We start from the raw sequence: 23,093 nt of genomic DNA, 5'->3' as shown, positions 1-23,093 counted from the left end.
AATGCATCTCCTGTGCTACATACTATATTCTCCTGTAGGCGCATGCGTTTGATAACTGGCCCATCAATCACCTAGAAACCACTCATAACTGTGGGTTCACACCAGCCATGTTTGAGGTGTCAAATTCATGTCTACTGCATCTAGTTTGGCGCTTTAACATTTTGAGTTTACTCGCTTCATTTGCACGTGAAATTCTAGTCATCGAGACATTCACACGGAAATTCACATCATGGGAAAGGCTTCTGCAACTCGCTTGCTTCCTGTAATCCCGTCACTACTAAAGGCAAGCTCCTGATTGGTTAACGCGGCACGTTTTTCCGCCAAAGTTAAATAATTTTCAACTCACGCGTTTCCCGCTGCAACGCTCATTTTGCGCTGCGCTAAACGCCTCATTTGCGTTGCGAGACCTCCAGACATGCATCAACGCGTCTTCACATTGGCTTAATATTGAAATCACACGCGTCATGGGAGGGGCTTCTGCAACTCCGCTGAGACTCCGCTCGCTTCCTGTAATCACGTCACTACTACAGCAAGGTCCTGATTGGTTAATGCGGAAATCTGCCGAAGTTCAGATTTTTCAACTCACGCATTTCCCGCGGCAACGCTTAATTCACGCGGAACACAACATCCGCGCCGCACCTTCCCACGTTCAACACCATCCGCACGTCCACGCCATTCGCGCCACGCCTACCGCGCATACTGCGCCGCATGATGTCTAATCGCAACTTTACATTAACTTCACATCTAAATCACTCCCGCTTGCTGCCTCAATCGCGTCTGGTGTGAACCCTGCATTATGCTGCGTTTACACCAACCCTGTTTCAGGCGTCAAAATCTCGTCTACTGCGCCTTAGTTTGCCGCCTGAACAGTTTGAATGCATTCGCGCGGCTAGAGCGAGGTAGACGCGTGGAAAAAGCAAGCATTTGAGGCACGTCAGAGGCAAAATCCGTTTCTTGTGGGAGGAGCAAGTGCTTTGCGGTTGTCTGTTTGCAGGATGGCTGATGTTGTGCATTTATCGAGAGAGTTACCGTATTTAGTCACCTTACTATAGGGGGAAAATTAATGGTGCGGGACGATAAACGTCACGTGACTCAAAAGTGAAATGTGTATTTACAACTTACCAGGTTACCCAATGTCCTCACTGACACTCTTTCAAGCCAGGCCCTTTACATTCCTGTCTCTATAGAAATAAGAACTTGTGTCGTATAGCTCCGGGTGACTGCTCACGGACAATATCAAGCCTTCATGCTGAAGAGTGACCAAACAGGCTCCTGATTGGTTAACGCGGCACGAAAATCCGCCAAAGTTCAAATTTTTCAACTCGGGCGTCAACCGCAAATTCGCGTCCAACGCAAAATGCACACAAAGCACCATTCGCGCGTATCGCGCCATACGCTCCATTCGCGCAAACTAAACGCAAGCGTTAACGTGTCTTCACATTGACTTAACATTGAAATCACTTTGCACTTGACGCCTCAACCGTGGCTGGTGTGAACGCAGCATTACACCTTTGACATGTGCCGGCAAATTTTCAACCATTTTTACAAGCACCACTTGTAAAATCTTATTGAAATATATCTCTCTCTCTTCCTCTCTCTCTCTAATACACATACACACACATTCCATAATGTCTGGACTATTAATCAGCTACTTCGATCTCTCCTCTCCTAATTTATTTCCTTGTGCCACAACCAAGCTTTTTCTGCTCTGTTTTTCTTTTGCGGTAGAATTTGTACTCTGAGCTCCTGGCTGCTTTCAAAAGGGGAATTTCTTGGAGTCTCATGTCAGTCACACTGTGTTCTAAACCGGCATGACAAGATCTCATCATTGTAGATTTTTGATTTAGTCTTTTCCAGCCGCAACAAGTGACAAAACATTATGTCAGTCCTTTGGTTTCTATTTTTGTAAAGTTATACTAACTGCTCTTTCCACAGTAACATTTTCAAAGTTACAAAACACTGCTCCACACATTTCACCACCTTACTTTCACAAAATTTTTTAATGATTGGTTTGTTTATCAATTTCATTTGTGTATGCCCCATCCACGTCGTTCTTTTGTCCAATGTACACATTCCGTATACAAGTTTACATGCTATTTGCTCAAGAAATGTAAAGTTTGCTTTTTTAAGTTTTATAAATCCTAAGTCAGTTGGGAAATAGACGACAGACAGTGTTTTCCTGTGGTCCTTGCTTTAGTTTACTTATTTTTGTATGTTTTTGTATTTATATGCATTTATCCTTTGAATAGTCAGGTGGTGCTATCAAAACATTGGTCTGTTTGAGCATCCCAACCAGCCTAATAAATAAGTGAAGCATTGCTTACATCCTGTCACTACAGCAGAACAACAGCTCTAAAACTCACTGTAAACCACTGCTTCATCACAGGGATTATTACTTAAAGGGATAGTTCACGTAAAACTAATAATTATGTCATCATTTACTCATATTCAAGTTATTCCAAACATATATTAATGTCTTTGTTCTGCTGAACACAAATTATCATATTTTAAATCATGTTTAAAACAGATCAGGGGCACCATTCACTTTCACAGCATTACCTTGTCCTACTATCCTAAGTCAATGATCTACTTTGTTACAAACTTTCTTCAAAATATCTTCCTTTGTGTTCATCAGAACAAAACAATTTGTATAGGTTTGGAACAACTTAAGGGTGAGTAAATGATGACAGAATTATATGTTTGGGTAAACTATCCATTGCCTTTTTGTTTTATTTTTTTTATTTAGAATAGAGCAGTGCACTGCGGTTTTTTTTTTTTGCTAGGCAAACACAAAATCAGCTGTCCTGTTTAAGGATTATAGCAAAACTTGGATTTGCTGTTATATTAGCAGAAGCTTACAAAAACCTTGATCAAGGGTGAGAGGTTTCGGATGTTCCAAACAACTGTTATTGTCCGTCACCACAAAGGAAGGCTCACCTCTCCATTCCTTCGATTGGACCATGAAAAAAATTCAAATGACATCTGCGCTTTTCTGCTCAGAGTTGATTTTTTGTATCTTCAGGCGCTCAGAGCACCCCTACAAAAACGCGCGGCACAGCAGGTGGCTAAAACGTGAGGCATTCAAACCTATACTGCCAGGCATAAACAGTGCGCAAACTTTTATTACCAATAAAAAACTATTAAAAAACTCACCTCTCACTGCAAAAAATGCAACCTGTCTAATTAGGGCCATAGGATAAAAGTTTATTTCTGTGAAGCCATACAACCATAGTGGGATGACTAAATGATTAAAATGAATACAACGATGATGCATATATGACAAAAGACCACCAATACTTTGGGGATAAACATACACTGTTAAAAAAATGTTGTTTCAACTTAATAAAATAAGTTACCTAGTTGCCTTAAAATTATGAGTTTATTCAACTCAAAAATATTTAAAACGAGATAACTCCATTTTTTAAATTTTTGTCAAAACATGTTTTTATTGTGTTTTATTTTGCTGCTTAGCTGTATTTTTTTTACTTACGAAGGCTTAAATCAAAACAAACCAACTGCAGTTTGGTTGATATTAATTGAAATGCACAATCAAAAAACAAGATTTTTGAAAAAATAAAAAGAGTAATCTCGTTTTGGAACCAAACTCTTTATTTGTTGACACAATATTTGTACACTTTTTTTCTACTTTTTTGGGTCAACTAATTACCGAGCTCTGTGGTGACATTGGAGTAAAAAAAATCTAGGGGTGGTTTCCCGGACAGGGATTAGACTAGTCCTAGACTTAATCACTTTTAGGAGCTCTCCAAACTGAAAACAACTTGCACTAACATATTGTAAAATACAACAGTGCCCTTTGTTTTATCTCAAAATGCACAGGTAATGTTTTTAGTAAGGCATGTTTGTTAAAACTAGTTATATTTTCTAATTAAACTAAGGCCTAGTCCTGGATTAAGCTAATCCTGGTCCGGGAAACTTCCCCATAAAGTTTAGTTTCATGTGCTCACGTGAAACTTTCATGTGCTCACGCAAAACCTTCATGTGCAGAATTTTTTTTTAAGTTTAGTTTTACATGCACACGTGAAACAAAACGCGGTAGTTTCACATGCGCACGCAAAACTAAACTTTATTTAATTTTTGCTCCATGTCCCCTTAGGGGCTCCGTAACTAATAAGTCAAATAAACTCAATTTTTTAAGGCAACCAAATAACTTAATATTTTAGTTGAACCAAATAATTTTTTACAGTGTATGGAGACAAGATTAAAATAAAAGATATAAATAATATTAAACTAATAATTTATTATTTATCATAGTCAGTCATTTTTAAAGGATTCAAGTGTTAAAAAAAACCTAACCCACTTCACACACATTGTTTTAATTGGAATACACTGAAATACATCACTTTCGGTGGGTGGGTCACATGAGGTCTAGTCGCTAAAGTACATTTTTTTTAAACATATAAAAAGCTCATATAGGAGCAGAATCTTACACATTCGCAGATTTACACAATCCAATGCAGGCCATGTGCAACTCTTCATAGGACATGAATGTCTACTAGTTTATCGGCCGTTATTTTTCGTGTGCAGTAGTAGAAACTTGTAGTGTCACCTTGTGAGAACACAGTGTCAGATTAAAGTAGACCAAACAGTGGAGTCATATCTTATTTACACAGAATACACTTATAAACATCCACATGCTGTTACAAAGACATCCTGGTCATTTCAGATGTAGACACCTTTTATATTTTCTAACTTAAGCACCACACTGTACCTTCACAGTAATAATTCACAGAGTCTGAGCAGGGGGCGCAGTAGGACACACTTTGACACATTCCTGGACAGTTTCTACTTCAGTCTCTCTCTCTCTCTCTCTCTCTCTCTCTCTCCTCTCTCTCTCTCACTTTGACATTCTTTCCTAACAAGCGCAGCCTCGTTTCGTTTCTGAATGCGGGTGTGTCTGGGATTGATTAGCTGCTTAATTGAAGAGATGTCGGTATGCTGTGTCTTTCTCTCTCTGCCTTACACACACACACACACACACACACACACACACACACACACACACACACACACACACGACATAGAGAGGCATGGCAGACTATTGTAAACACACCCTAGGCTGCACCACAATCAATCAGATACTTTAACATGCAAACGCACACACATAGAAACACATGCACACGCATATATTCATCATTCTGAGCACTCTGTATAAAGATATTGAAGTTCTCATAAACTAGACTCATTCCCGCTCACAGGCAGAAACATACCACCCAGCACTCTGAAAAATCCCCTTTCTCTCTCTCTCTCTCTCTCTCTCTCTCTCTCTCTCTCTCACACACACACACACACACACACACACACACACACACACACACACACACACACACACACACACACACACACACACACACACACACACACACACACACACATACTCTGATGATCTAATGTTTCACACTGTGCCCTTCACACCCACCATCTCTCAAGTGTCAGTGTGAGACCGTGATGTCATTTTGCCACAGTGGTGACACCAATAAAATACAAGCAAGATGTACTCATGCACACTGTAAATAAAGATGCAGCACAAAGTTAAAACAACTTGGTTTTGCAAGTCAATTCAACCTACTATTTTAAGTTTTGGCTTAAAAAAGTTGACATAACTTATAAATTCAAGTTGAAATTGTTTAACTTAATTTTTTAAGTTAAAGTAACAAAAAATGTGTTAATTTGACCAAAATGCTGCAAATTCTTTACAGTGAAGAATGGAGAGACCATGTCCTCATTTATCCACGTATGCGTATTGCATTCGGGTTTGAAATGCGACAACAGTTTTGGTTTCATTCAGGTTTTGATTGAAGGAATGTTGTGTGATCAGGCATAAATGACACTTTATCAAGAGCATCTGTTGTTGATTATGAAAGAAAATCATTTGTACTCATCTCTCAATTTGTAAAAGCAAACAAATGTCAAATTTACAGTAATCTTTTTAATGAAAGTCTATGGGGCAAGGCCTTTCAGAGAGTTCAAAGCAGAAATATTATTTTATTCTTAATTACTCTTTAAATAAATCAGTAATTTAACTAATGTCTTTATGTAGTTCTTGTTAACTTAATTAGCAAATAACCAGCTTATAAATTCATTTAAAAAGTAGCAGTCAAGTAAGTTCCATTTAAAAGTAGTTGCTGAATTGTGGCTATATTTATGTAACAGTGTATATTTTTAACATTTAGTCTAGATGGTGTAATCCTGTGCCCCACGGAGCTTCATTACAAGTGCATTACTGTAAACATGTTTTTGTTTTTTTTACAAAATGATGGGTAAGTATTTCCTTCATTAATAAGCAGCATGTCTGCAGATGATGTTGGTAGAGCTTAACTTTTCTTTCACATGCAAGTTTTTAAGGACATCTGAGTTTAGGTTGAAGCCCTAGGAATACAGCTAAATATTATTTTTGGATAATCAGATTGTTTTGTTAATTTTGTATGTATTACAATTTTTAAATCCTTTGGCTCTGTTGTTTTTTAATAGCAAATAAAGTTCAGTATAGTCATGAATGCTGTGGTTACCCTGTCATAACTATCACAAACTACTGATGAATTATGAACCAGTTAACCACAAAACAGTAAACCTTGTTAGAAAGGTCTTCAATGCAAATAACACTGCACTTGGATCAGTGAAATAAACAGTCACATACTTAAATGTCACGTTAAGACAGCATTATGCTAACAGCGCGTTTTAAAAAACATGCAGGGGATTTTAAAAAGGATTTTCTCAATAATAGCAATAGCCAATTAGTAGCACTGAGTCATAACTGTGCTTGCAAAAACAATGTTTTGTAACTAAGTTTTATGAGATCCAAGCATGTGAGAATGCAACTGGTTTGGTGTGTGGTTTTGCTTCAGGGTGTGTGTGAGTTGCCTGCGAGTAGTAATGTCCGCACATGACTGTGTGGTGTCCGCCTTGACCCCTGTCTCAGGTCATTTTTTTTGTAGGGACGTTCTTATCGCCCGCTGACTTAATCAAATACATGTTGTACATTATACTTTAAGCTTCTTACCCCACAGGCACAACAAAGAGAAACAATAGCCACAAAAATTGAGAGAGAAAATTCAGGGAAACAAAAGAAGGAGAGGAACAACGAAATAATTAGGGGGAATGTGGAACAGATGGAGAGAGACGGGCTCCAGATTCCTGCCTCTCTCTCTCTCTCTCTCTCTCTCTCTCTCTCTCTCTCTCTCTCTCTCTCTCTCTCTCTCTCTCTCTAAGTTGAGCTGGCGTGAACAAGGGAAAGAGACTTACACAAAAGTACCAAAAAGTACCACATTACTAGCATGTTTATTTTGGACATGGTACTGTACTACCATGGTTTTTTGTGCATATACCATTAATACATAATAATACAATAAAAACCAGATAAATACTGTGCTTCTTGCATTTCAGCACCATGGTATATTTCAAAGAACCATGATCTTCTATCTAATGGTGATTCTTTAGCTGAAATGGTAGAGCATTGCATTAGCAGCGCAAAGGTTGTGGTTTCGATACCCAGGAAACACACATGCTGATTAAATATAAACCTTGTAATAAACGGTATGTCGCTTTTGATAAAAGCGTCTGCCAAATCTATAACTGAAATTATGCAATTGCTGTATCATAGTACCACCACAGTACTTTTGTGTATAAGTGCCTTAAACAAAAAGATGCAGGGCAATGTAGGAACGAGACAAATGGATTAAGAATGCTGTTGTAAAATTAACTGAAATGTGACGAACCTTCCAAAGCAATGCTATGCCATCAGAAAGTATTTGAACATTTCAGGCACACTTTAAAATATACAAATGTCTTTGCATTACAATAAAAAGAGCATTCTTTTATTAAATATGGTAGCAGCACACTTTAACAGGATAAAGTAAAGTTTGTGAAGTTTCAAAATAGTTAACAACAGTGGCGGCCGGTGACTTTTTTTTCGAGGGTGCTCGATGTACATACAACACATATATGATACATATGTAGCCCATCATGTGTGTGTTTCCTTTTTTTAAAATATGTGTTCTGTGCATTGAGAGATCGTGTGTGCAACACGTGTCTTGTCAAAATAAGTGCCTGCTGCAGATGCGTCTAAATTGGGTTTATGATAAAAGAGACGCTCGCGTTTGCCAGATACTCGCATAATCCCATGCGTAATCAGAGTTTAATATTAAGGGAGTGTCTTGTGCGTATTTTCTGAACGCGAGTGTCTCTTTTTATCATAAAAGGTTTTGACGCGTGTGTAGCAGGCACTTATTTTGACAAAACACGTGATGCACATGGTTTACATGACGCAACAAACACATATTTTGATACTTAAAAATGTACTTAAGTAGAAAGTAAAATACTTCACTACTGTCCACCTCTGTTGATGAAATATGTCCATAGTTAGGGGCCGTTGACATTTCATGTTTTGTGCACGTGCAAATACGAAATTTTAAAATGGCAAACAGCCACCGAATTTTTCAAGGCACATTAGCGACGCAGTGAATTGAAAATATTTAACTTTCAGAAAACCATGTTCACACCGCAGGTTATGTGCACTGCAAAAAATTACTTTCTTTCTAAGTATTTTTGTCTTGTTCTAAGTAATATCTAAAAATTCTTACATCAAGATGCATTTTTTGATGAGCAAAATGAACTAAGAAAATAAGTCTAGTTTTTAGACCAAAAAAAATCACATTTAAGTCAATTTCTGCATAAAACAAAAAAAAAATCTGCCAATGGGGTTTTTTGCTTGTTTTATGCACAAATTCACTGAGATTTTATATTTTTTGTCTTAATACTAGACCTATTTTCTTAGGTCATTTTTCTCATCAAGACAATGCATCTTGACTTAAGAATTTTTAGATAGTTGTACTTAAAACAAGACAAAAATACTAAGTAAGAAAGTATTTTTTTGGCAGTGTGACAAGAACAAACCAATCCACTTCACCATTTACCTATCAATATTGTATCCTGTAAACATTGTATCATTACGTATCAACATAAGATGGAAGAACAGCACTAATCATAGCTGTACAGGGATACTCAGAGCTGTAAGATCTGTCAAGCACTCCTGGTTTTAGACGCAAAATGTGAATGGCCCCTTAATGTGATAAACTACACCTGTGTTCACTCTGCTGTACACCTGTGTAAACTTGAGGGCGAATGACTTCACACAACCCCTAAAAATCACCTTAGAGCTAGGCAGTTAAAAGTCATTGCAAAAATAGCCAAGTAAAGCCAAGATGGTATTTTGATTATAAAATGCAGACTTATTTATATATGACCTAAGTGACCAAAAGTGTACACATTTAATCTGCGCTACAACAACTGTATTGATTTATAGAATAGAATATAAGAGAATTTAAAGAACTAGAGCTCAGATTAGATTAAAGAGACTGAATGAATATTTACGTCATAGAGGACAGGAGGGGGGGTCTGTGGTTTGTGGTTTGGATTATATTTGCGAGTGAGCGAGAGAATTTGCGTGTTCTGTATTTGTTTGTGCGAAAGTGTATATGTGTTGCCATGAAAACCCACTAAGGACAGATTATCTCCACCATAGAAACGTGTATAAGGACTACAGGCATCTGGAGCTGGCCTGTGATACGCAGGAGGAGGTGGACAGCTGGAAGGCATCTCTGCTGCGGGCCGGGGTCTACCCAGAGAAAACCACTGTAAGCATGTACCCGTCAATCCTGTGTCCCAAACTTCATACTTTTGAAAAGAAATGTTCTTGGTCAAGCCAAGAATGGTTTTAATATCCTGACACATTTATTAGTTCCATACCATCTGTGTACTGGTGTATTAAAGGCGCAGTTCACCAGTGTCTTAAAAAAATGAGAAACAACAATAAAGCATCATGAAAGTCCACACCATTAAGAATGTGACCAAAATTGTGACTACATTAAGAGTTGTGTGACTTTCATGATACTTTATTGGTGTTATAAAGCTATTAAAAAAAGCTAAAGCTATTAAAAAGCCGTGTGAGGAGCAGACCAAAATGTTGCCCTGTGCTGTGTCTCTCAAATGTCATTTCAACAAATGTAATAAAAGCCTACATTTCAGTGTTTCTTACACAAACATATTAGATGGCTTCAGAAGGGTTGAGTCGACCACTTTTATTATGCTTATTTTGTTCTTGTGAAGGAAAACCATACCGTGAGTAAATTACTGAATCTTCATTTTTGGATGAACTGTTCCTTTAAAGCATCCCGAATGCTGATCTGAAGATACTATATGGAATAATGAATAACTTTTTAGATCTGCAAACAATCTACAAAGCACTAAAGAAAGATATTGTTCCTGATAAAACATGGGTTCACACTTGAAAATAAATAATGGTGCTTTACAATGCCATAGAAGAACCATTTTTGGCTTAATGTATCTCAATTTAAGAATTTTCCGATATTTATATCAGAAAACAAGACAAAAATACTAAGTGAGACATTCATTTTTTGCAGTGCAAGCATTTGGAAAAAAATAGGTCATTGAAATTTGTCTCCCCTTGTGATGTCAAAAGGGGCTCTTATTATAATTTATACCACAGGCCTTTTGAATGCTTTATTCTGATTGGCTAAGATATGTTTCATGGGTGTTGATTATTTTTCTGTAAACCGCACACCTAACTCTGCTTCGCATCGTACCACATTAACACCTTGGGTGTGCATTATTTTCTTTTAATTCAATAGACCGTCGTCAATTATTCTTACAAAACCGCCCCTTAAATCTGCAATATCCAACCACGGCACTGCCATTTACTGCAGAGAGAGAGAGAGAGAGAAAGAGAAAATAATTGACAGCACAATTTAGTCTCCATTTCAACAAACCTCCATTATTCCGATCAGTGCTTGCATATGATCAGCTCATTTGCATTTAAAGGGATACACCCAAAAATGGTGCATTTTTGCTCACACCTACAAAGTGGCAATTTTAACATGTTATAATAAATTATTTATATGGTATTTTGAGCTAAAACTCCACATACGTACTCTGGGGACACCAAAGATTTATTTAACCAGTGGCGCCCAGTGACTTCTTTTTTCAAGGGCGCTCGATGCAAAGTTTATCACAACATGTATGTAGCCCGCCATGTGTGTGGTTCCTTTTATGTGTTCTGCGCTTTGAGAGATCCTGTGTGCATCACGTGTCCTGTCAAAATAAATGCCCGCTGCACATGTGTCTAAAGGGTTTATGATAAAAGAGACGCTCGCGTTTGCCAGATACTCGCATAATCTCATGCGTAATCAGAGTTTAATATTAAGGGAGTGTCTTGCGTGTGAACGTGAGCATCTCTTTTGTCATAAACGGTTTTGACGCGTGTGCAGCGGGCACTTTTTTTGACAGAACACGTGATGCACACAGGATCTTTCAACACGCAGAACACATATTTTGGAAAGGGAACCACAAACGTGACACTCCGAACACTTATTAAGTATTAGCGCCTATCGGATGAGCAGTCACGAGCCACCACTGTATTTGACTTTTTTTTTTAAATCTTGTAAAATGTCCCCTTTAGTATCCAAACATACACTCTTGGATAAAAGGTACAAAAGTTGTACCTTTTGTCAACGGAACAGTACCTTTTAAAAAGGTCTTATTATGTACCATTAAGGTAAATATATGTACCTTTGTGGTTCCAGTATGTATCTTTTAGGTACAAAAGAAAAATTAACAACTATTGTACCTTCATACTTTTTGTCTGCGAGTAAACGTTTTTTAAAATATAAAAATGTAAGAAAGAAATGGTTCTTTGAAGAGCCTTTGAAAAATTCGAGGAACATAAAAATAGTTATTCTGTGGCATCGCTGTGAAGAAACTTTAAAGCACCATTATTTTTAAGAGGTTCTTTAAAGGTGTTTAAAAACGGTTGGGTTAAAACAACACATTCTATAACTAGACATAGCTCCGTGTTATTATTGGAACAACACATTTTGTGTTGTTTTTAACACCTCATGTGTTGACCCTTTTATTTATTTGAACACAAAATGACACATAATGTGGTAAATAGCATAACACAAAAAATGTGTAAAAAGAACCACTAAAGAACCTTTAATAGTCTTTTTAATAGTCTAAACACCTTCTTTTCTGCTGTTATATCTTACACATTCGACACAAGTTGCGTTGCACAAAGAAACGTACACCAAAAAGTGTATGTGGACCCAGTGACCCCATAGACTGTATAGCTGCTGATTTTGCTATAGCTCTTGCTCCTGTAGCGATTCTGTGTGTGTGCTTGACTCTGTGGGCTTCATGGTGGCTCTGCTCTGGGGTCAGGAGCTCTGCTGCATTCCTCAGCTCTTGTGTCACACCATGAAGGATCAGAGAGGGAGGGACTCTGAGCTCTGTTTCTAATCAGCTCCCTCTCGTTTTTTTCTTCACGGTCCCCTCCACCCGCTCCTCAGTCTTTATGTGTGCTTTGGAGCAACATGTTGAGTGATGTCACAGGTCTGTCAGGGTTTCCCATAATTTGCCCTGACAGAAGTCTACCACACCCCCACAGACACTCACAGAAGAAAAACTCTGCAAGTTTTTCTTTGCTTCTCATCCCAGATGTCTTTTTTTCTCCAACATTTGTTTTTCCTGTCTCGTTCACATCATCTACGCATACTTGTTGCTCTCTGAAACGCATTTATCGTTTCTTAAAGCTGTTAGCACCTGTCTCATCCAGCTCTACCAACATCATCATCAGTGCCATGTCTTCTAAAATGAGAATGCAATGTTCTTTCTCTGGGTTTGGGTTTGTAATATAATATAAATGTGTTACAGGTTGACATTTGGATCACTGTTTTAGTATCTTACTCTTGGGAGTCAACTATTTTAAAAACATCACATGAGCAAGAGTATGTTGTTCGGAATATTAGCATGGCTGTGTTTTGCACTGGGCTGTGTTTTGTTAAGTACTGGGAAAATACTGGGAACTATATTCTCAGAAGACGAAGCCCTGCTACTTGGGGGGAGTGATTAGCGCAACACGTGCGCGAACTCTGCTCCTCATCATGGGGTTTTTCAGGTTCTGCGAGCAAATCTGAGAATATAGTTCCTAGTATGTATACATTTAAAAGATGGCTGTCTCTCATATGACCTTGTTATTTGTGCACGCTGTGACTTAACAAATCACAACATATAAATAGGAAAATGTTAGCGTTATTTTGTCACTTATTGGGAGCAGTATGCTAGCTGGAGCCATTTACTTTCAGTCTTTATGCTAAGCTAGGCTAGTGTGGGTGTGTCAGACAGAGTTGGGTCCTCATCACGGGGTTTTTCAGGTGCTGCGAGAAAATCTGAGAATATAGTTCCTAGTATGTATACATTTAAAAGATGGCTGTCTCTCATATGACCTTGTTATTTGTGCATGCTGTGACTATACAAATCACAACATATAAATAGGAAAATGTTAGCGTTATTTTGTCACTTATTGGGAGCAGTATGCTAGCTGGAGCCATTTACTTTCAGTCTTTATGCTAAGCTAGGCTAGCGTGGGTGTGTCAGACAGAGTTGGGTGATTCTCTTGAAATCCAGATTTAGTGTCCAGCATCAGAATTTTTAAAAAGCCCTTGAAGCCAATTTTTGTCTGAACTTACTAGAGGATTTAAAAAATATTTCTTATAGAATTATTTACATTTATCATTACCGCAACATGATGTTACATTAAATATATGCGTTTACAAACTCATGTTTCGGTAATGAGAACTAAACAATTGTCTAGGTACTATGACAAACAAAATTTCAACTTTTATCTGGAGAGAAAAAATAAGAACTGCTTACGTGGTAGCCATCTTGAATGTCACAGTCAATTATGTCCCTTCCAAAAAAATTTTTTTTAAATGTTAGTTCCTTAAGTGCTTAAACAATGATTGAAAATTGTTGCGGAGGATGAGAAAATTTACATTTATATTCCTTATTATTGTCTCTACATCTACCAATGATCACCAAATACCACATGTTTCTTTACTGTAAATGTTTATAGTATAACATGAAGCTTTTTATTTTTTTTATTTTTTAATTATAAATATTTCTATGTCAAAGAACCAAAATCCAGTCATGGACATGTCGCGGTAATGAAAAATGTCCCCTTAAATGTGGAAAAAACAAAATTGGTTTGTATGATGTCATTCATGTGCAAAATAGTACATGAAGAGATGTCTCTAAGTGTATGCTTCTTATTTTGATACTCTTACTTTGCATTTACTTTTTTATGAAAAAATGTCATGAAATCTCATCAGTCTAATTTCGCAAGAATCACCCAGTTACGGGACACACAGAGATGAAAAAGGTATGTATGGACTTATCTAACTCTGGGGGATACGGTGAATAAGCTAAAATCCCAAAAAGTCGGCCTGTTCCTTTAAAAATAAAGATGCTCACGATGCCATAGAAGAATCATTTTTGTCTGAATGGTTGAGTCTTGAATCATTGAGCCAAAAATATGGTTCTCTATGGTATCATGAAGTATAGCAAGTGGAGAGGAGTTGTGTAACATCCCAGTGCTGTTGTAGAAAATGTTAGCAATCTATGTGATTTTAAACCAAAAATGTGATTAATTAGATTAATTGATTTTTTGCTTTAATTTTTCCATTATCCTCATTAACTCCACTCTTTAATGTCTTAAGGAGAACACAGTAAGTTTAAGAAAGGCTAAAGAGATGTTGGTCCCTTCTAAACCTTTTTGAAAACACTCTTGTTTCTAATTGGTCAGGTGGATGGAGAGAGTTCAAGCCAGGTCGAGAGTTTCTCCATGGACCCTCAACTAGAGCGTCAGGTCGAGACCATCCGAAATCTTGTGGATTCATACATGACCATTGTCTACAAAAGCATACGAGACCTGATGCCCAAGACCATCATGCACCTTGTCATCAGCAATGTCTGTAGTGTTTCTACCCTACTTTTATTTAACATTTAATTAATAATCTTGACCACCACTTTAGCATTTGAAATATTTCATGCTTAATAAACTTCAAGATAGTAGAAAATTACTAAAGAAATAGTTCAGCCAAATATGAAAATCTTAGGGTGCGATAACATCATATTTAACTGGACTGAACTGTACCCGAGTACGATTGTCCTCACTTGTCTGCACTCACACTAAACTTTATGATCTGTACCTGAGTACACTTATGTCAGTAAAAGATGCAATTGTTTTAAAGAAAACACGAAGATATGCATGATGGAGTTCATTGTAATTATACATTTATTAGGTTTATAAGGCTTATTAGGTGTGTTTTCTGCGCAGATCATTTGTCATATGACATTAAATAACCACAAGAGAGATTTAAAAGCATATTAGGAGCAGTCTACAATCACTCTTGTGCTGCATAAACCGATTGGTCTGCACAGCATGCATGATGTCAAACACACTCTGGGGTCGTTCGGGATGCGATGACACGTGGCTGTATGTGTTTGTGCTGTGCATATCGGAGTCTTTTACGGTACATTTACACGGGGTGTAAGGGCTCTCCTGATTTTGCCAAGTGGTTGATGTCCTCATGGCAACATTATGTTGACTCTGGGACAAACATTTTAATCGACCAATCAGATTTTAGAAATAAGTTTACAGTTTGTTACCATTGTTTTTCACGTATTATGTCCCCCTGATTTTAGGGTTTGGTTATGGTTGGATTTTGGGGTGGGTTTAGGTTTTATTTACACAAATGTTGTCTTTGGGTCAACATAATATGTTGGCCTGAGGACATCTCTCACTTGGCAAAATCAGTTGAGTGGGTGTAACGCTTCTCATTTACTTTTAATGGGCGACGTCATGCGTTGCCAAACTGAATTGTGGATCCATCAACGTCACGTCACTGCCGTTGCTCGCGGCAGAAGTTGAACATTTCTCCAACTTTTCAAGCGCCAATGCATGCGTCAGCCAATCAGATCGCCTTATGCAAATAAACTAGTGCAGAGCCAGCCATGAGATAATGATATTGATCAGATGCTCTCGGCATGTATTATACGTTCATCAAATAATTTTGATTCAAATTTGCTTAATCCCAGCCACAGCCGCATTTAGAAATACCAGTTTGTTGCCAAAATCCATTAAACGCCAGATTGCAAAATTGCCTGGATGATGAAGTGGATAAACGACATTACCCATACGGATTCCCGTTGTCGAGCTTCAAGAATTTTAAGCCGGTTAAAGGAGGTTTACCAAATATATACTGCTGACCAATATACGATATTGACCAATTTTTTAGCCTTTTACCTATTTTTACAAAGTGGAGTGAAGAGACATGAACTTGGCCAAATAAGGCCAGGATGGCCAATTAATCTCTACATCTTCAGATTCTGCCGTCATGCCTCACTCCATCCCGGACATAATAATAGAATGAGTTTGTCGACTTTTTTGTTCTTTACGTAATTATCCGTTGATCTATTGTAATACTTGTAGTTGGAGGAAAACACCACAGTTTTTTGGTGTTTTACTGTGTTCTTACTAGGGCTGAACGATACATCGAATTTTCATCGTCATCGCGATATGAACTCACGCGATGAACACATCGCAACAGACAGCCTTGACGCGATGAATGAAGGGAAAACAGTAAGCGCATGTAATAAACGTTTGACCTATCACGTTTAGTCATGAAGACATGTGCTGCGTCCGAAATCGCCCACTACCATACTATATAGTATGCAAAAAGCACTACTTTGCCTACTGTATAGTATGGAGGTGGGCGGTTTCGGACGCAGCGGGTTTGCGCGTTCATGATATTAGGCCAATCAGGGGAACCCCCAAGTCAGCTACGCTCAGATTGATATGTGAGGTGTCAGATGCGACGCTGTGCCTGTTAGCAAAAACGATGGCAGAGGAAGGAGAGAAGAGTGAGGAAAATGTGTTGTCAGACGAAGACCTTGGTGAAAATGAACAGCAATTCAGCTATATCATGGAATTATTTTGGATTTAGGAGAGATGACGCCGCAAACACAGGTACTTTGGAAGCGGTGATTCTCATGTTGTGTCTATTGCGCGCTCAAGTTCATTATTTCAAATGTATGTGTGCTCTGGAAGTGCCGCGGTCGCGACACGCTCGTTTTTTCCAGGTATTTCAAAAACATTTTAACTTTTCAGAATGACACAAGCGCAGCGTGCAGGTCATGTGACAATAACCTACGTGTCTAGTGTTTTCCACGTGTTTTAGGCACGACATGTGCATGGCCCCTAAAACATGAAAAAATATATATTTATCGCAACTCACATCGTCATCGAAACATTAAGCAATGTCATCGCACATCGCAACTTTTCCTCACATCGTTCAGCCCTAGTTCTTACCTCAACTTAGATGAATTAATACATCCCTATCTTTTTTCAATGTGTGCACTTTTAATCTTTGTATAGCGCCTCATGAATGTGTTAGCATTTAGCCTAGCCCCGTTCATTCCTATGGCTCCAAACAGGGATGAATTTAGAAGCCACCAAACACTTCCATGTTTTCCCTATGACTTACATGAGTAAGTATGGTGGCACAAAATAAAACTTTTGTTTGGAGCCGGGGGAAGAAATGGGGCTATGCTAAATGCTAGTTGAGGTAAGAACATAGTAAAATGTTGAAGAGCGGTGGTGTTTCCTCTAACTACTCCCCAACACTGATTATTTTAAACATAGTTGACAAAGCATAAAAAGTAATTTGTATTGTCCTCTAGATATTTCATGTCTATATGACTACATTCTTCCTCATTTGCATTCGCAGGTGAAGGAGTTTATCCACTCTGAGTTGCTAGCTCTGCTGTACTCATCAGGAGATCATGTCTCTCTTATGGACGAGTCTCCTGAACAGGCTCTGCGTCGAGATGAGGTGCTGCGTACCCACGCTGCCCTGAAGGAGGCACTAAACATCATAACTGACATTTCCACCTCCACCATCTCCACCCCTTTGCCACCACCCGTAGATAACTCCTGGCTGCACGGCAGCTCCACACTGCACCGCAGGTCTCTCAGCTCTTCACTTCCTGTTAAGAATCCCCATCTGCAATCTTTACTTTTTATCTTTCACTCTTTTTAGCACTTTTCTTTGAGCTGGTACATTTTTGTTACACTGTGATCTAAACATATATAAATTGTAGCTAGCCCTCTTGTTTTTTGTTTTTTTAGTTAGCTTATAGATTTTTGTAACCAGTTTAAACGATTCACTTTTACATGATTCATTAGCAAATCAAAATATAAAGGAATTCTGATCCAGTAACAACAACTGACCCAATGTAATGGAAAAGTCTTGGAAATTCATTGGGAACAATGAATCACAATTTTGGATTAATATGAAATATCATTGAGAAGCCAGCAGTTGAGTTGCCCATAACCCAACACATTTTTTGGGCGTCAACCCAAACAGCAAATTCTGTTTACTCCCCTTGTTAAGTTGCTCTCTTGCTCTTCCATTTCTCAGGTCTCCTCTGGGTTATAGTGTCCCTAAGAAGCATCCTGCACCAGCTGCTCCTCCTACAACAAATCGTTCAGAACCGCCCACCCCACCCCTTTCCAACAGCACAGAAAACACCAATACTTCCAGCCGCTCCAAACGAATGCCTCCCAGTGTTCCCAGGTAAACTATTCACTCGAATCCTTCACCTTCAAACCCACCTCAGTTTTTGACTAACCCATGATGCATTAAACTGTGGACAATTTGGGCAAAGCTAATATAAACTAATGTTTATGTATGCATTAAAAGGAATTTCACATACATGTTCCTTCCATCAACAACACAGCTGAATAAACTCGAAATTCATCAAGTGCCCAGTGATTATAGGGCTGGAATCCAGTGTGTTTGCATTGGAATAAATGAACTCAGTGACCTGTAACTACACACTTTCTAAAAACCATCTTTAAAGCTCCAAGCTTGGTGAAAAAAAAGTTTTTTTACTTTTTTGGTTTTCTGTGTTTTCTTGAATTCATGTTGTTACCAAGTACGTGACCACAAATCTTCTGCCACAAGTTTTCCAGAAATATCCAAAAAATTCCCTTTACAATACATATTGAGGAATGAAAATTGAAATAAGATGTGATGAAAAAATTTGACCATTTTCTATTTAATGAAGATTGGGAGGAGCATGGTCATGTGATCCAACCAATCAGTGCGAAGAGGTCTGTGCATATAGCCGTCCCTCACCTCTGTTCCATGACAGCTTTTTGCAGCATCCCTCCTCCACTCCATTGCCTCAATCTTGGCTGGTATCTATCCCATTTAAGGAAGGGGGGAGTACTATGAGTTTGGGTAAAAATTGCAAGCTCGGAAACCTCCACTTGGACAGCACAGCAAATATGCTTTATCATCATATCCAGTGATGTGAGTAACTGTTACAGTTACTGTAATTCAACTACTTTTAGCAGTAACTAGCATGTAACAAAGTATTTTTTTAATCAAGTAACGCAGTTACAATTACTGAAATTTGCAGGACCGTAGTGGGCGGCGCAATATATCATTAAACTTTATAATGGCGGACAGTGCGTATAGAATTAACATAAAAATCCAAATGGGACAACATACCTTTGTTTAAGAATTGTGTGCGAGTCCATCCGGTCTCATGTTTGTAAATTATGCTAACAGTAGCCGACTAGCACTGAAAACACGATCCCACCCTCCATTCAAATCGCCATCCAAAGTCACGCCTCCTCCAAAACACATGAACACTCACAGACCAGAAGTTCACATCTCATGTCTCATTCACCAGTGAGTTAACTTTGCAGTACAAAGTGAATAACATTTCCAAAATAACCAACATAAACAACTGGTTTACATCAGAATTAGTTTAAGCACACGTTCGGTTGTTGAGACGTAGTAACTATATTGTTACGCTAATCCGTAAACGAACACAAATTTCATAAGCAACACTATGTTAGTATGTTTCATCAAAGTAGAATATCTGAATCCATTTAAATATCGCGTACCTACCTTACCAAAATAAACAGTGCAATGACCCTTTCAGACCCTTTGCCTCCTGCAGCTGTTTGCATCTCGTGGTAAAGCAGTAAAGTTACCGATGTTAATTCAGGTTTTTGCTCTTTGCTGATCCAGACGGTTGTTGTCGTTGTTTCAAAAAAAAGATTTTGCTTTGTTGCTCCTGTGCAGGTTGTCAATTCAGCAGGAAAGTTTGCCATTCATCCCTGTTTCCAGACAGGAGGTGAGCGCACATGTATGCGCTGATGACGTATGGTGTCTGTGTGAACAGGTTGCGCAGTAGCATATGAAAATCACGTTCACAGATGAGGGGCAAAAATTGCATGCGCCCAATTATTGCGTTCAGTCCGACTTCAATGATTTGTTGAACTTTTTTGGATCTACGCCTTTCACAGATGACATATATTTATAAAAATACATTTAAACAAGTTAACATAGTAATTGCTAGCATGATGTGAGGAGACGTTTAACCAGCATAAGAACATTTTTTTTTGGATCAAATCAGATACCCTGCCTTTAAAGGCAGCATGGGAGTCAGGAACACTACAGGCATATGTTCAGGAAAGAATTTAATCTCCGTTAGTTCTGTTATACTTTCCAAATGTTGGGATTTATGCACTTACCAAACACATCTAATAAGACCCTTGGTATCTTGAGAATAAGGTTCATTCTTGGACCTGTATTTAGGATTAGTCTCAAAGCGGTGAACTCGGAGACCCGAAAAACTGCTCATGAAATATAGGCATACCTATCTTCATATGCATGATAGATTAGACTACATGCTGACTGGTCCCAAAACTACAGCACTAGATCACAGACAGTGCTGTCTACATGTACAGTAAACATATGGCTCTGAGGGTAAAGAAAAATGGAGCAGATGTACATAGTTATTCACACACGCAAGCACTGTGTACCTTTTTAAATCAAACCAACAAACAAACATTTTTTTTGCCGAAAGAGTTGTGTAAAGATAGATAAAAAAATCTGGGTAATAATTTACACAAGGATGTAAACTTTTAAAATGGATTTATAGAAGTAAATGTAAATTCCAGCATTTATGGCATCAGTGCTATTATATTCATGGTGAGAAAATCCTTCAAATAGTTGCCACACTAAAGTAGGAGTCTCAATCTCAAACCCGCTAGCGCCACTAACAGTCCAAAGTTTTATTTACGTTTTTGCTAAACTACAAAATAGTTTGGCTAAACTACTGATACAAAAGTCCTAAAAACGAAATTCTGTTGACAAATGCATTTTGAGTTATTCAAAAAACCTACTTTTTCTAACTTTTCCTAGAGTGTTTGTCCAATTGGAACGAAATGCAGTAAGTAGCATCTAGAGACACCCAAGACAAAAAGTTATTTAAAGAATTTTGATACACCAATAAGTTGTCGTAAACATAGAGAGCAAAAAACTGATTTGACGCTGTATCTTTACCATGGTAAATCCACACACAAGTTGGGGAAAGGACAATTTGGAATCTCCAATTCCCTGCATGCCTTTGGACCGCCTTTGGGCCGAGGGGCAACTTTCCATTCTCTTTTACGAAGCCAATAAGGAATTGGTTTAAACTGCAATTCATCGACTGGCCCCTAGAGGCTGACTCCAAAAGCGAGTCAATTCCCATAGATCCTCATGTTTAAATGGCCAATTTACAGTAGAAAATAATATGTTTACAGCCTGGTACAAAAACTGATTTTGGTCTGTATAGCTAATTTTGCCCTTCATGACAACTGTGAGGGTGGTGAATTTTTTTGTAACTCATTCGTTTAATTTATATTAAGCCTTAAAGTTCTGCATTATTAAAGGCGTGGCCACTTGAGTGACGGGTGAACGGCCACTGCTGTCATTAGAATCGAGCTAGGCGGGCGTGGGTGAAGCTGAGGTGGCTGGTTGCTGAAACCATGCCCACCTAGCTCGACTCTTTACCCATTTTCGGATATCCGTGAGGGATGCACGGTGATGCACGGCCAGGATGGCGACGGCAGGCACCGCCTACTATTGGCTTCAAAAACGATTTTCAGAACCTATCGGTGACGTCACGGACACTACGTCCATCTTTCTTGCAGTCTATGCTTTGGACTTGGGTGGAAACCAGACACAGAGAGAACATGCAAAATCCACACAGATAGACCTCCCAACCCAGCCAAGGCTCAAACCAGAGACCTTTTTGCTCAGTGCTACCCACTGAGCCACCCTATAAATTGCATTTAAAGTATTTGACACATTGTACTACCGTATTTTCCGCACCGCAGTATAAGTCACATCATTCAAAAATTAAGACGACATAACATATATAAGTCACAGTGGACTATACGTCGCATGTATTTAGAAAATTTTTTCACGAAATCTGCGCCGAAGAACAGACGTTTAATCTGGAAAGGCAAGTTATTCAACTAAACAATAGCAGACAGAACAGCAGGCTGAATAGATGTCTGTACGTTAAAGTAATATTATCAGTTATTTAAACAATAAACCATAGCATACAGAACTTACCTGGAAGGTTGAATAGTCTAAATTAACCGAACAAGCCAACTAGCGTGAAGTTCGCATACGCGTCATTCCACATCATTGAATTACATAAATACAGAAGCAGCATATGGCGGACTCTCGCGGCTGTAGACGGTAATGTTGTCTCTTGCCTCATAAATGTCAAAATTAATTCATACTGACTTACAAGGCGCACCTGACTATAAGACACAGCACCAGCCAAGATATGGGGAAAAAACGTGGCTTATAGACCGAAAAATTGGGTATTTAGAGTTTTGTCCTTGTTATACGCTGCCTTTAAAGTAGCATTTCACCCATAGAAACATTCATCTATTTTGAAAGTGCGTCATATTTGTAGTCGAAATGTAACATACATTTCGAATTTGGTGCCTATTTGACAGAGAAAAGGGGTGTTTGTAGTCTCACCCCCTTAACAAGACATTGGACTTGCTTACAATGATGCAAAATTATGATTTTTTATCAACCTAGAAAATGTAAAAAAAAAATCAACCCAGTATCTTAGTTTTGGTAAACCATTCTCTGCAAACATGTGGGTCATTCTACAAAAAAGGTGGAAATGCTTGTCCCTTGCTTTTGCAGACCCCTTAATCATTTAATTTGACCCAATAATCCCATAATGATATATATTTAATAAATATAGACTGTCCTTAACATGATGAGAGAGTTTATTTATGTAATTTTTTTTTAAATGTCTAGTCCTGAAAATTGCCCTGTCCCTTTGAT

At 38.3% G+C, this 23,093-nt stretch overlaps 1 protein-coding gene across 4 annotated transcripts in view; it reads left to right on the top strand.

Moving 5' to 3' along the window:
- dnm3a (dynamin 3a) overlaps positions 1 to 23,093 on the top strand; it is a 63,607-nt gene that overhangs the window by 33,676 nt on the left and 6,838 nt on the right. For 3 of the 4 annotated variants that reach the window (XM_055185867.2, XM_073855859.1, XM_073855860.1), the window contains 4 exons: positions 9,539 to 9,650; positions 14,672 to 14,836; positions 17,658 to 17,896; positions 18,351 to 18,506. In XM_055185867.2, coding sequence (XP_055041842.2) covers positions 9,539 to 9,650; positions 14,672 to 14,836; positions 17,658 to 17,896; positions 18,351 to 18,506 — 672 coding nt within the window. Of the gene's footprint in view, positions 1 to 9,538; positions 9,651 to 14,671; positions 14,837 to 17,657; positions 17,897 to 18,350; positions 18,507 to 23,093 lie in introns of those variants that run through there. The other variant, XR_012358593.1, reaches the window with a different exon arrangement.

This window comes from Misgurnus anguillicaudatus, chromosome 18 (assembly GCF_027580225.2).
Source record: "Misgurnus anguillicaudatus chromosome 18, ASM2758022v2, whole genome shotgun sequence".
Taxonomy (NCBI): Eukaryota; Metazoa; Chordata; class Actinopteri; order Cypriniformes; family Cobitidae; genus Misgurnus; species Misgurnus anguillicaudatus.
This window is presented reverse-complemented; position numbering and strand designations above follow the sequence as displayed.